Source organism: Pseudocercospora fijiensis (genome assembly GCF_000340215.1).
Source record: "Pseudocercospora fijiensis CIRAD86 unplaced genomic scaffold MYCFIscaffold_1, whole genome shotgun sequence".
Taxonomy (NCBI): domain Eukaryota; kingdom Fungi; phylum Ascomycota; class Dothideomycetes; order Mycosphaerellales; family Mycosphaerellaceae; genus Pseudocercospora; species Pseudocercospora fijiensis.
This window is the reverse complement of record NW_006921532.1, coordinates 5,059,016-5,074,095: the sequence shown is the minus strand read 5'-3', so window position 1 is coordinate 5,074,095 and position 15,080 is coordinate 5,059,016. Positions and strand designations below refer to the sequence as shown.

The 15,080-nt window shown below is 45.4% G+C and overlaps 3 protein-coding genes across 3 annotated transcripts; 2 read left to right on the top strand and 1 right to left on the bottom strand.

Annotated features, from left to right (window-relative positions):
- Nucleotides 1-9,933: 9,933 nt before the first annotated feature.
- MYCFIDRAFT_185089 (uncharacterized protein) lies at nucleotides 9,934-11,147 on the top strand (the record flags this gene model as incomplete). Its single annotated transcript, XM_007923251.1, has 4 exons — nucleotides 9,934-10,097; nucleotides 10,245-10,464; nucleotides 10,583-10,653; nucleotides 10,703-11,147. 4 exons carry the CDS (start codon nucleotides 9,934-9,936, stop codon nucleotides 11,145-11,147), a joined length of 900 nt encoding a protein of 299 aa, XP_007921442.1.
- MYCFIDRAFT_149040 (uncharacterized protein) lies at nucleotides 11,130-12,286 on the bottom strand (the record flags this gene model as incomplete). Its single annotated transcript, XM_007923250.1, has 1 exon — nucleotides 11,130-12,286. The coding sequence occupies one exon, from the start codon at nucleotides 12,284-12,286 to the stop codon at nucleotides 11,171-11,173; it is 1,116 nt and encodes a 371-aa protein (XP_007921441.1). The 3' UTR covers nucleotides 11,130-11,170.
- Nucleotides 12,287-12,479: 193 nt separating this feature from the next.
- On the top strand, nucleotides 12,480-14,929 carry MYCFIDRAFT_48558 (uncharacterized protein). Its single transcript, XM_007921850.1, has 2 exons — nucleotides 12,480-12,726; nucleotides 12,788-14,929. Exons 1-2 carry the CDS (start codon nucleotides 12,712-12,714, stop codon nucleotides 14,492-14,494), a joined length of 1,722 nt encoding a protein of 573 aa, XP_007920041.1. The 5' UTR covers nucleotides 12,480-12,711; the 3' UTR covers nucleotides 14,495-14,929.
- Nucleotides 14,930-15,080: the final 151 nt, after the last annotated feature.

Genomic DNA, 15,080 nt, shown 5'->3' with positions numbered 1-15,080 from the left:
AAGCGTAGGCGCGGAATGCTTTAGAGTGTCTCTATTCGGAGGGAGCTAATATACCTTCGGTAACGAAAACGCTAGTTCGGTATAAGGGTAGCAAAAATCCGGACCTATTTGTAGGTAATAAGTTTAATAGTCCGCTAGGTATTCGATTCTTCGAGAGAGACGGCCTCTTATATTTCTATAACTAATTTTTAGGGCGCGAGCGACTCTATATCCCTTAGGCCTTAATAGGCGAGATCTTCGAGTAGGCTTACGATAACCGTTACTACTAAGGCTTTTAGCGCGTCTTCGACTATATTTAAGCTTCCTTTTTTATATATCGACTCGCTCGCTACCTACCCTCGCCTCTATTTAGATTATTATTACTAGTATCTCCTTTTACGTACCCTCCGATACGCTCCTTATAGCAAACTTTACCCGATCTGGAATACAGAGGGCCTATACTATACTATAATAATAGATCTCGTAACCGCCTTACCGGTTATAACCGATAGGTTTAATATACTATATATAATTACTTATAAAACGTCTAAGTAAGTAGTAGTCGTCCTAGGCAAAGAGGACTAGAAGGCCTACGACTAGGGCATCGCTCTAATCGATAGGCTTTGCTTAATAGATATAAGTATACCGGTAGTACTTATCGCTAATCGTAATCCTCGCTAGCTAAGCAACTTCTTTAAAGGCGTTTTCTCGCGCCTATATACGAAGCTTGCTACGTCTACGGCCTACTACCCTTAAACCGATAGTTAATCCGAGCGAACTAACTAAACGGTCGAGACGGCAATTCGTTACTAGTTAGCGGATTATCCTAGCGAGGATTAGACGACGTTTATCCTATAGCTATAGGCTACGCTTAATAACTCCTATAATGCGACTACCGGTTAGTCGCCGAACGAGGTTACTACGGGCATAAGGACGAATCTCGACTCGCTCGATATACTATATAACTATCCGTATAATAGGGCAGTAGCGCGTAGTCGTATCTAGAAGGAAGTCTAGGATGTAATTACTTAGGCGAACGTAAAAATAAAAGAACAGTATAATAGTAAGTATAAGCCTCTATTCCTTAAGCTAGGTAACTATATTATACTTTGCTTATACTATAGTTACGAAGTGCCTAGTTAGTCGTATAAGTTTAGCTACTGTTTTAAAGGGCCTTTTATAGTTCTTAAGAAGGTCGGATAGCTAGCCTACTATCTCGAGTTACTGCTATTAATATATATCTATCCGGTAATATTAGTTTCGTAGTTAGAAAAAGCTCCTAAGGACCTAGATCCTTTTAAGAGAACTATTAATTACAAGCCCCTACCTATTATAGCTAAAGATAGTCTAGGTTCTAGTAATAAGGGCGATTCTTACGAAATCGAGCGCTTTCTAGGGCGAAGGACCGTCGTCCGGAGGGGCTAGCCTGTTCTCTAATACTTAGTAAAGTAGAAGGGATATAGGAGCGCCTATAATATATAGTATAATATCGACGACTTAATAGGCGTAGACGATCTACGTAAAATCTACAATAACGCCTACTCTCTCGAGGAGGCCTTGCTATCCTATACCCTCCGTAGGGTAGTAAAGCGGACGAGAGCGCGCTAGCCTTTTTTAGAGGTTGCTAGCTCCGCCGATAAAGGCGAGGCCGGACAATCCCTCGCAGTTCGTCGCAAATCGATATAGCTCTACAGCGCGACTCCTTCTTCGGAGTTGTAATCCGCCTAGGCGTACCCTTATATCGTTATCGTAACTACGTTACTTAGGCAACCGTTATACGTAGACGTAGGCTATCCCTTATTTAGTATCGATCTTTCCGGCATCCTACGATAAGAGAGCTTTCTATTAATTACCGACGACGAATAGAAACGGCCCTTAAGTGCGATAACTGCGTTCGTCGCAAGGAACGTAAAGTAGTAGCTTTTTAGCAAAAATTTCTATAGCACTAATCGCGATATAAGCGCCTAAACGTTATATTATTCGAGGCAGATTTATAGCGCGCGTCTTGCCTATACTATAAGGCCGATACGTTTAACCTCCTCTAAGAAGCGATAGCTAAGGAATATCGTAGAAGCGAGGATCGAGAACCCTAGGATACCGCGATAGGGAATAGTAAGGTTAACGCTCCTCGCGGGGAACCGCTACTATTAGACGGTCTAGGATCGGCCGGATAGTCCTTATTTATTACCGGCTTAACGCCTACGCCTAAGCTAGAGAATAGAGCAAGTAATAAGGATATAGTATTAGATACTACGGTCGAGAATCGTACGGCCGCGCCTAAGCTAGATAATATAACGGATAAGGAGGTTATAGTATTAGATACTACGGTCGAAAGCTATATAGCTACGCCGAAGGCAGATAATATAATAGATAAAGAAAATGCGGTATTAGACGAAATAGTCGAGAATCGTATAGCCGCGCTAGAGCCTAAGGACGTAACGAGTAGAGAGGATATAGCCTTAGACCCTTCGATCGAGGTTCCTACGCTCGTATCTAAGCTTAAGTATATAACGAACGAGAAGGATATAACGCTTAATACTATAGTCGAGGAACGTACGGCTACGCCTAAGCTAGAGAATTTAGAGGGCCTAGTAAAGGATTTAGTAGGTAGAGAAGACGTAATAGCGGATTAAATCGGCGAGCATCGTAGAGAGATAGATAACGCTACGCTTAACCTATAACAAACGCGTTTAGAGGAATATAGTACTAACCTAGCGTAGACGCTAAAGGGCTTTACGATCCTCGCTATAGCGGAAAGCAATCTTCGATAGACCTTTCGTAAGGCGCTATCGCTTATTTCTACTAACGGCAGTTTAAGCACTAGCGAGGTTTAGGCGGTATTAAGCTACGCTACTAAGAATAGACACACACGGCCTTTCCTAATATTTACTAAGGACAGATTAGATATAGAACTATACTACGTATTAATAGACTCCGGTCGACAACTATTATAGCGATACGTACTATTATTCTTAGGCTGTAGTTGTATTAACGATATACTAATAGCGAGCTTAGTACTATTACCCCTAGCTAATAATACAAACGAATCTAATTTAGAATTACTTAAGGTAATAGCTCGCCTGTAATTATAGAGGACGCTAGATAGCGAGTTTAGTACTATATAGCGTTAGACTATTACTAGCCTATCGATAGTGCTTCCGAATCTAGACTATCCGCTCTCTAATATTAGACGGTTTTCCTTTCTAAAATATTGCATACTAGCGGTTATCGCGGCGGTTAATCTAGATTACGTTTTCGATAAGAAGTCGTTTATATAGGCGGTTACGGCGCTTACTACGAAGAAGAAATAGTTAACGGAGCTAGCGAAGACGTTACTAGGCGAGGGCCGATAGACAGGCCGAGCGCTTTATAAGGCTATAGCCGACTACTTTATCGATAAGGACGACTCTCCGCTATACTATTTAGGTAAATAGGAGTTTGTTTAGAAGGGTAAAGCGTTATAGGTCGAGATTCTAGAGGCCGAGAAGCTATAGGATATCGTGCTAGGCTTCTTTGCCCTTTACCGAGACGCCGCTATCTACGCGTCTAGTAGCCCGGTTAATAGTATAGAAAGCGGCCCAATTAATCCCGTTAGCGCGTAGCCTCTTAATACGCCTTTAGCTTTAGAATCGGCACTACCGTTAATAATACCTGCAAATCGACTAGCTTTACTAGAATTACTATCTCCGCTAGCGCGCGTACTTCCTAATTTACCGCTACTATAGGTACCTGCCTCCCTAATATAGGCGCCGAGTAACAGCTCGCTATAAGCGCCTATACTAGCTCCTCCTAAGCTCCTAGCTGCTCCGATCGAGTCGGTTTTTAGGGAACCTCTAGTCCTATTCCCTAAAGAACTTAAGTTCGAGCGGTAGCGGCTTTAAGGCTAGCGCGCGCGCTAGACTTTGATTGGTAAGCGTCTTCTTCGTACTAACGAGACGCCCGAACAAGCTGCAATCCGGTAGTGCGTAGAGTACGAGGACTGTAATAAGAAAGTCGATACGCTAATCGCCGCTAATCCTATAGAGCGTAATAAGAACAAAGACGTACGCTTTATCTGGGCTACGAAGCTTGTGCGTAACGCATATGCTAAGGACGCTAACGGTCGGCTGCCTAATCTTTTTCGCCTACGCTTATGTAAGCGAATAGTCGAATACTATTTAGTAAGGCTTTAGTATTACCTATATTATCTATATCTTATAGCTAGCGATCGGCGCTTCTAGATTCTACGCGAATTGTATTAGTATATAAGCAAGCTAGTTACCGATTTTAAAAACCTACTCTTTATATAATCGTACTTCTTCCGAATCGTAAATAACGATCTCGCCCGTAAATACTCTATCTTTAGGACCGACCTCTACTCGGACGGTTACGATACGTAGTAGGAGATTTACGCGATACGCTTTAGCGAGTACGTAGCGCTTATAATAGTAGGCGAATTAAAGGAGCTTCCTAACCTAGCTAACCTTAATACGAATTTTCTACTAACTATTACTTTCTACTATACGAAGTTATAGTACCGACTTCTAGCAAATATTACCTACTTACGCGAGAACTTCCTTAGCTTAAGTACTTATACTAGCGACTTACGATTCTAGCTAGTACTGTCTCTAATCTATAATAGAGCCGTCGGTCTTATAGTACGCGCTATCTTATACTTCCTATAGACGGTCGACCTTGTATAAGAGTAGTTCTACTACTTCGTCCTAAAAGAATATCGCAATAGTATTATAGTAGGCAGTTACCTAGTCCTATATAAGCGTAGCGAGAATAGTAAGGATATATCCTACTACGACTACGGTAAGGAATACTAGAAGATAGGCAAGCGACCTATTAGCGAATACGTCGGAGCGACAAAGCATTATAAGATCGACCTAACTACCTATAGCGAAGTCTAATTCTTATAGATAGTAGCTACCGGACGACTCTCGATAGTGCACCTATCTCTACTAGACTCCTAGCTTAAGGACTATATAGTTTAGCTACTACTAATTAGTATAGAACTTAGTACCTAGTCGGCTATATAGCTCTATAAGTAGTATAAGTCGTCCCTAAATTCTAGTAGTCTGCCCTACCTATACTATCGCAACCTAGGTCGCCTAGCTATTACCTAAAACGTCGTCGCTTATACCTAGCGGTATATTACGGTCTATAACGCCTATACGCTTCGCGGCGAGGGCTATATATTCGCCCTCTATACTAATAAGGCGCTTGCGGATACGAAGGCTACTAATATATTACATACAAAATAGTACGCTTAGCTTATAGATAGCGGTCGCTACTAGAACGGTACCTATGCTACTAATAAGGGCAAAGGCATGCCTCTACTACTCCTTAACCGTTAATGCCTAGTAGACTTTAGCCTAGTCTACTAGCTAACTTAGATCGATCCGGTATACGCCTTATCTACCTTTATTGCCTATATCTAGACGCTTAAGGACGGCACTATCCCTAATAGATTAGAGCCCGCGCTAACGCTATAGTTCTATAATTTGCCGAAGACGGTCTCTACTAATCTAGTCTTCGATCCTTTAGGCGTCTAGGAGCGTATTATATAGAGCAATACTATTTTTAAGTGCAATAAGATAGTAACAAATAAGAATTACTAGTAGTATAATATCGACTATACTTAGGATCCTATAGGCGTATTCCTAGTACTATTACCCGACTACTCGCTAGACGAGACCGACCTTACTAACGCGCGCCTTTTTAGCAAAATCTTCCCTCCTAAGCTCGCGACTTAGGCTAAGCCGCAACCTCCGGCCGTTACCCTACTAACTAAGGCGATCTAGCTAAGCTCCTCGCGTATATTACTATCGACTAAGTTAAATACTCGCTAGAAGCTAACTACTAGCCCGTTCTTAGCGCCTCGCCTACTATCGAAGATGCTACTACCGTCTAACCTATTCTCTACACCTACGAAGGCTCTAGTTACGGCTTAGCTACTACTACCTAATAATACGGTTACGTAGCTATAGTATAAGCTCCTATCGCTTCCGATACGCTTACTACCTTTGCCCGCCCTATAGGAAAACACTATAGGCGCCTACGGACAATACTAATATAATGCGATAGCAATTAGTATACGTACGCTTAACTTATAAGACCTCTACTATATACGCTAGTCCGAGTTAGTAGCAACCGAGGTATACTAGCTTTAATAGATACTAGCTAAGGCACAGATCCGCGAAGCAACTAAGCGCTAGATAGCCTAGTAGTATCGTCTTTCTGCTACAGTCTTAAAGAAGTCGCTTACGCTATCGCTAACCTATCTTTACTACGATTTCTTACGCGTCGCGCCGTAATAGGCAATCCCTATACTATACCTAATTAACGAGGACGCTTTTAAGCTGCTCGGCGGCATATAAGGCAATACTACTAAGAATAAGATCGCGAAGCTTAACGTATAGATAGCTAACTACTTTAAGCTATATAGTACTATACGCGACGCCGATATGCTACTATTACTAGGTGCCGACTTCCCTAATATCCCTATCGATTAGTTAGACCGCGCTACTACTATAGCGGACGTAGTTAATATCTCGCTATCCGATAATAAGACTATAAAGACTATCGCGCCTTAGCCGTAGCTAAAGGCGGTTTAGACTATACTAACTAGCTTACGCAACGCCCTTCGTAACTATCGTAACAAGCAAGCATAAAACCGACGTAGTTATTACTAGAGAGACACGATTCTATACCTAGCATTACCGTTCTAGCATACTGTTTAGGCTTAGCCTTTATACGACGCTATTACGCTCTTTTGCCTTAAACCTTCCTATAGTACGGCCTACTAAGGACCTTTGTTTTAGGATACTATAGATAGTGCCGACCTTTTTTATAGAAAGGGAGGCTATTACGATATAACACTATTATATATACGATAGTAGGCAGCGGTTACTATCGACCGCTACGGTCGCTATTACTACTAATAGTAGGACTATTATATAGATAGCTTGCCTCGCGGTACCTTAGAGAATATATTAACTTTTATACCGCATAACCGTTATAATACCTTCGTACTATAACCGTATACCTAGTAGTAACTATAGAAGTAGCAAAGTCGTAGATTAAGCGTACGAAGATAATAGTTAGATAAGGAGATAAGAAGACAGTAGATACGCTATTAGATAATAACGAGGTTATAGAAGATTAAGACCTAACTATAGATTATCTAGACGAAGATATAAGCGACTTCGATAACACTACCGACGAAGACGACTCTCGCTTAATAATGCCGCCGCTAGTACGACTAAACTTTAATCGTAGGTCTTTATTAAGTGCAACTCCGACTCTAACTCTATTAGGTAGAAGAGATAGGTCTACGAGTATACAGTTAGCGCGTAGATAGAAGAAGCGTAAGAAGCCGGTTAACGACGAGTCGACTAACTTACGGCCGGATTTAAAGAAGTTAATAAGTTATATAGCTTCTTATATAGATAGTAGCGCATAGTAGGATATAGTAACTACGATAGCTATTGCTAAGTTAAATAAAGGAATGTAAAAGATATAAGGAGATCTTGCTATAATAATAGAATAGATAGTATAGAAGCAGAGGCAGGAGTTGTAGGCGCAGGTATAAGCGTAAATAAGTAAGTTTAACCCTAAGAACTTCGACTTAGGTCCGCCGATCTAAGAAGCTTACCTTAGCTTTAGGAATAGTACGACAATATAGTTAACATTTAGTATATAAGGCGCAAATAAATTAGAGATATACTTTCGATAGTAGCGAAACACCTCCTATAATTAGTTTTGTTATATAGTATATATATATTATAAAATAAATTTTTAAATCCAAGTTTTAGTATCTCTATATAAACTTCTTAGCACCTCCGGCGATCTCCGTAAATGCGACTTCTACGACTTCGAAAGGCGACGAGTATACCTCGTTTATATAGCGGCGACGTTAATAGACCCCGCTATTCGGTTGTCTATAGTAAACGCTATAGTAAAGCGAATCTAATCGCTCTCTAAGTCGGTATCGTATAGATTGTCGATATCTAGGTACTCGTAGAGGTCCGGAGGCTTTATTAGGTATTTCTCGCTCGTTTAATTGTAACCTTCTATACAAATATAGCAGTTAGTTAATAGCGTACCGACTATTATAAAGGCTCTAACTGCCTACTTGCCTATATATAGCTGCCTAGCAAAGGTATTATATGTCTAAAGGCGTATAGTTTAACTAAATACGTACTTAACGGAAATACGTAGACTAGCGAGGTGTTTATTAAACTTCCGTTGCTTAGTAGTAAGCATCTTGCGGCTAAGATAATGCTTATAAGGAGCTATTATTCCGAAGGCACTATAGTATGCTAGATTACTATAAAGATATAGCATTCTATAGCCGGTATAAGAGTCTATTATTCTTCGAAGCCGGCGTATAACGCCTAAAGTCTTATATATCTCCTAATCGTTATTAGAGCTATTATATAGCCCTATTATTAAAGATATAATACCGTCTAGTATAATAATGCCTTAGTACTTGCTACTATGCTCTTTCTTATACCTAGAATACTGCTTTCTCTAACCGATAGTAGGTCGATAGAATCCTTAGAAATAACCGTTAACGAAGCCCTAAATCTACCCTCCTAAGCTAGCTCTTCTTATTACCTTAGTAAAGTATTTAAGGCGACTATAGCTTCGTAATCGTAGGTACTATTCGATAAGATATCCGAAGCGCTATATAAGATAGTCGATTGTGTTCGTAAAGACGATACTTAGGTACGACTCGTAGTTACTAAAGAGAGGGTAGGCGATAGCCTATCGAGAAGGCTAGGTAAGGCGCTATAATACTATATAGAGCGTATATTCCGGGCTCGGTTTAATGCTATTATAGAAGTTAATAGCAGTAATATCTAATGCCTCTACTAGTTCCTTAACCTAGACTTTGCTAAACCTAAGGCAATATTATTAGTTAGCTTAGCGACGACGAGGTACTACTATACTTTAACTTTTAACTTAACTTCCTATACTAATATTCTACGTACCTATAGTATAGTAGAAACTACGACTTTGGCTAGCTATCTAGTATCTACTCGAAGAACTCGTACTCGGTAAGCTCTCGTTTCTATCGTAGCGGCTTATCTAATTCGAATACTATTACTACGAGAATAATAAAGATTAATATCTCTTCGTCTTCTAGTATTATACTAGCGAGTTTACGATACCTCGAAAGCAGTTACCTTTCTAGCCTATACTCGAAGCTAGGCGCGCCTCGAAAACGCGATATCTATACGGTTATACGCGACTAGAAAGAGACAGCTCGGAAACGTACGGTTTATTACTATATAGAGCTATTCCGACGGCTCGTACGACTATATCTATAGACCTACCTAAAGGTATTAGTATAGGTGTAACAAGTAGCTAAAACGCTCTATTTACGAAGCGGGCGACCTCTAGTACCTCCCGAAGCGTAGCGAAGGTTAGGTAACTAAGGGGAGCCCGCTTATAGGTTATACTACGTAGTCCGATTTCTTAGCGCGCTCTAATTAGTAGAAATCAAAATGCTAGACACCTTAGGCTCTAACTTTCAACTACACCTCTTTTAGTTTACGGCACCTAACCTTCGCTATAATTGGTAGAAATCAAAAACCCGGGTATGCCTAGATGCCTGACTTTCTAACATTCACATTGGACCCACGAGCGGCCGCTTCGTGATTCTTGGATTGCTTGCACGGCAATCCACAGCACATTTTAGCCTCAGTAATCGGAGATCGTTAGGCATGCATTCCACATGTCGAAAATATAAGTCCACCGGTCAGACACCCGGATATTGCAGTGCCAAGCACACCACATCCCTCGGCAGGGTTGCTGATGTCAAGAATGTCAAGGACAAGCTCTGGCATTGGCCACTTCAGCGCTCGAACTTCCGTGACGTGGTACACAATGTGGACGGCGAGATACGTTGGCAGGACTGCGATTTCGAAGTCACTCTCTGGGCCGACATCAGTAAGAAGAATGGCTACGATTCGCTCCTCACTGCCGCATACCGAAAGGACTGCTGCAGAACCTCGAGAGAATCGACGAGAGCCGGTTGTGTTGTCGCACATTAGACAAGTAAACGACAGTATCAGACTCCTGAAGCTTCAAGCTGTCGACAAGCAGCATACAATTAAGGTGATGTGCAAGTTGTGTTTTCTAATATGTTTCTTAGACTGACTAGCAATAGTAGTTCTTGTGAGTGCATCTGACCGGTCACAGTTCGCGAGAATAGACTACAGTCGACAATGCGATCGATGCATCACATCATACTGACAGCTTCGTTGTAGACCAGGTCAATGGCTTGATACATTCATTCCCGGTCTACAACAAGCAGGCGGCTTCACAATCACATCAACGCCTCAAGATGCTATGCCCTCGACTCATTCTTCGCCGTATTTGGAACTTGCAGTCCAGCGAAGCTCTAACCCCCCGGCACAATGGCTATGGCGTGACACAGAAGAGATCATCTCGACCCAGCTGACAGTTAGAGTCGGAGGCAGCTTCACCGTAAGTATATCGAAGGGTGCAATCCACAATTCAGCCAAGCGACTACTCGGCACTCCGGTCTCTACGGTCGCTGTGGACTGGCGAGACACTTGCTTACCCTCTTTCCCTTCGCTTATAGTGGCCGCCACCTCATCTGGATACGCAGGGGATCGATCGATTGGTACTCATAGCTGGAGGCGTGGGCATCAAGTAAGCGTGAGGGAGGGCCAGGATAGGAGCTTTACTGACATGGACGCAGTCCACTCATTTCAATCTTCACGTACCTGATACGGACCCCTGCTCCCTTGCGCCCTCCAGAGATACACTTTGTGTATACGACCAAAGCAGAACCCGATCTAGACCCGCAGCGCATTCTGTTCTTGCCACGACTAATGGACCTTGTCGCAGCAGCAGCAGATCCCGCAAACGTCACCTTGAGTTGCTTTCTCACAGGCGTTGGCGACGATGGCTATATCGAGCACGGCAAGCTTCCCAACAGGACATTCGCTCGACGGATCGCCGACCATGATCTCTTGAAAGCTCTGGATGGCTACAAGGCGAGTGTATTCGGGGCTGAGCATGACCGCAAGAATACAGTCTGCTATGTCTGCGGGCCACCTCAGTTTACTGACGTACAAGTCCAATTCTTGAGGTCGCAAGCCGGCATGTCCGAGGATCGGGTACTTATAGAAAAGTGGTGGTGAATGACCATACTTAGTATATCTACTTAAGTCTTTAGATCACGCTGCTTTTTCCAGATACCCAGGAAGCCGCCGCCAATGATGCGTTCACCGACCTTTGGACGGCACACCATGGCCCATTTCCTGGTGGAGATGGCTTCGTCTGGCGCAGTGCTCGAGAAGTCTGAGTCGTGATCAGAAATAGAACTGTCTCCGATCTCAGTCTCACATTCCGACCGCTCCTCGACGACCGTTTTGGGGTGCACAAATCGGACATCCCAATCTCGTCCTCCACTGCCACCATTGACTCCAAGTTCTACAACTCTTTCGAGGTCCAGCAATATCCCTTCCTCCTTGACCTTGGTTGCACACGCTGTGATCTGTGTGATGGAAGGATTGAATACGATCAGTGTACCATCCGTCCGCAATGCCTCCGTGACAGCTGACAAATGTCTGTCCGACTGTGGAAGATCAAGAAATGCGTGCGAAAATTGTGGACCTAGCTCTTGTCTGTTTCTCAACCACTCGCTGACATCACCCACATGGAAGTCAACGTTGTTGGCATACCTGCCTCTTCGAAACCCTTCCACGACAGTCTGGGCGTGCGCCGAGAACTTGGGTGAAACATCAATGCTATGAATGACTGCCCTCCGACTGCCTCCGGTCAAAGGGCCTTCTTTGCTCGCATTCGCGGCATGTATGGCACGGCTGAGATGTAAAGTCAAAGCGCCATGTCCCGTGCCAGCCTCGAGAATGGCAATTGGCTCTTCATCAGCATCGGGATGCAGATCGAAGAGCGAAACTATCAGGTTTGCATCTGCAGGGTAGATTGGCGTTACCAGTCTTCTGCTCAGTCTGCAATAGTCGTGCAAAGTGACGGCGTGCAGGCGGAAGTCGGTAGCAGGCTTGTTGGCTTTCGCGGTTGTTGCTTTCACAATGTCGCGCGGTCGCGAGCCGATGATGTCGTCGTGTTGTATGGTGCCTCGATGACTCTCGATTTTTCGGCCAGGCTGGAGTGTTCGCAGGATTGGAGGAGCATCTCGATCGCGTTTGTTGCGCAGAAGAACGAGATCGTCGGCGGCGAATGGTCGGACATCACTCAGACATCGTGTAGACTGGATGATCGCGTGGCTCACACGTGCACGCGAGCTCAGTCTGAACATATGTCGGGACGTTCACAGCAGGTGTGGTAGGAGAGTGGAACAACACCTCAGAATTATTGACTCTGCTCGGCGCTGATCGGCAGCGATGGCGTGGTCTGCAGCATGCCACACTGTCCCTGTCCCTGTGCCGGTCCCCTGTCCCTGTGGCTGTGAGCTTGGGTCGACGATGCGCGAAAACTGGACAGATGCATGACACCAGCTTACTACCGCACTGGACGGACTGCATTACTGCTGGGTTGGCGCAGGGAGAATCGCCAGCCTGCAAGTGTGAACACCCTGACCTCACTGCTGGTGCATCGGTGGCAGGAGCATACAGTTCTCTGCTGTCTACTGCGCGGTGATGATGGCAGAGCCACGGTCACTGTGCTCACCTTGATACACACACACTCGGACATCAGAGACCCAGACGCATATTGTACTTCGATATGACTAGACGAATAGTGAGCTCCTCCAGCGAAATTCACTTCACGGCCACGCCTACATACTGACGCTCGACTGCAGGTGCGCACACTGGGCCAGATCGCGGCTTTCCTTGCACTCGTGTGCGTACTGGTTTACATTGCCGATTCTCGCTATCGTGTCTTGCCGGACTCGATCCATCATGCGCTTCCGTCGCATCATGCCGGAACGGTAATCACAGACGTCACAATAGCACATTGCTCCCCCGTCAATCCGCTATCGTCGTGCCGGCTCGATGCCGACATATGGAAACGAGTGGAGAAGGATCTTTTGCTCGGCTCGGGCTGGCTGCGAAGTGCCTACCTGCATGTTCAGCGCAAGAAGGAGGAAGAGCTCACGACAAACGACAAGGTAGTCGTTGACATCCGCGTTAGCAGACAGGAGCCGGGCACGAACGAGAAGGAACAGCGTGATGTGGCGTGGGAGAGTCGGCCGGGTGGCATCTACATCGGCCGTAGTGCTAAGCGTCATGATAGCGACTCTGATCGGGCAGTCACCGCGATTGATGTGCTGTTCGGATCCGATGCTGTGGACCCCAGGCCGAATTGGTCAGTCCAAGAAGTGCCTCTACTGGTTGATGGAGGCAATGCAAACCGGGCTCCACGACTCAGCGTGCGTCGAGGACGACCGCAGACGGAGCACAAACCACATGTCCCCAAAGTGAATAAGGACGGCACTTTCAAGATCTTGCAGATCTCTGACGCGCACTTGGCAACAGGCATCGGCACCTGCCGAGATGCTATAGGTGAAGGGGACAAACCTAGTAAAAAGTGCGAAGCCGATCCACGCACGCTGGATTTCATCGAGCAGATACTTGACGACGAGAAACCTGACCTCGTAGTGCTTTCAGGGGACCAGGTAGAAGGTCCTGCGGCACCAGACACCCAGACCGCAATCTTCAAAATGGTCGCGCCACTCGTGGAGCGCTCCATTCCTTACGCAGCCATATTTGGCAACCATGATGATGAAGGTGCAATGTCCTTACCCCGGAAGGGACAAATGGCTTTGATTCAAACCCTGCCTTTCAGTCTAAGCCAGGCTGGACCAGCAGAAGCAGAAGGTGTTGGCAACTACTACGTGGAAGTGCAGGCGCACAGCTCACAGCACTCGGCTCTGACCATATATCTGCTAGACACGCATAGCCTGACCCCAGACGAGAAGCGCTACAAGGGCTACGACTGGCTGAAGCCGGGCCAGATTCACTGGTTTCGTGAGACCGCAGAAAGCTTGAAGAAGGCACACAGCAGATACAGCCATATTCACTTGGATATGGCGTTTATTCATATACCTCTCCCTGAGTACGCCGATCGCGCAAATATCATTCGAGGAGGGCAGTGGAAGGAGGGCGTGACGGCACCCGGCTACAACAGTCATTTCTACGATGCTCTGTCTGAATATGGCATAGTCGCAGTTGGCTGTGGACACGACCATGTCAACGACTATTGCGCACTCAGACCACACCAATCAACTTCCCGCGACGCGCCTGCTGAGGCATCGCCCGAGCATCATACGACTCATGCGGCGAAGAAGGAACGGCGTGGTCCATGGATGTGCTACGCTGGTGGCTCCGGCTTTGGAGGTTATGCCGGGTATGGAGGCTTCCATCGGCGGGTGCGTCTATGGCAAATTGATACCAATGCTGGAAGAATGACGACTTGGAAGCGTGTAGAATGCTGCGGCGAAGATACTAAGAAAAGGATTGACGAGCTAGTCCTGGTGGACGGGGGTAATGTCTTCGAACCCTCATGAGTGGGAATTGACACTCCCGTCATTCAACAGGCGCACGGCGAGGGGAAGGGACTCTGAGCGTGCCGCACAGATCACCTGGCATGGCAAAGGAGGGAAGCGAGGCGCTTGGGCGCTGGACAGAGGGGCGACAGTCAGCCTTTGGATATTGGTATGACTTGCTCCTCCACCTGCCGATTATATACCCATCTGCAATTTATCCAATCTGCTCGCAATCTCACTCACCAATATCGGGTCTTCACATGCAATATCTCTGACACTCCTTCCGGTTCCCGAAGACGGCATGGCATTTGGGACCAACACAAAGCACTGTCGGCAGCATGGTCTACTTCCAAGACGATACAATCAGGTTGACTTCAGGCCAATCGTTCACCAGTTGGCAGAAAAGTCTTCTCCTTCCACATCTAGGCATACGCTTGCACATAGACGAGGGCACAGATGTGCTGCGGGGCAAGACAAACAACTACGATACCTTTCCTCCTCCTCCGTACTCATATCTCGATTGCCTCACGAGACAAACAGCAACTCAAAGCTTCGAAGAGTTCACCGGGACAGACCTACATGCAAACGCGCATCGCCCGCAGATCTA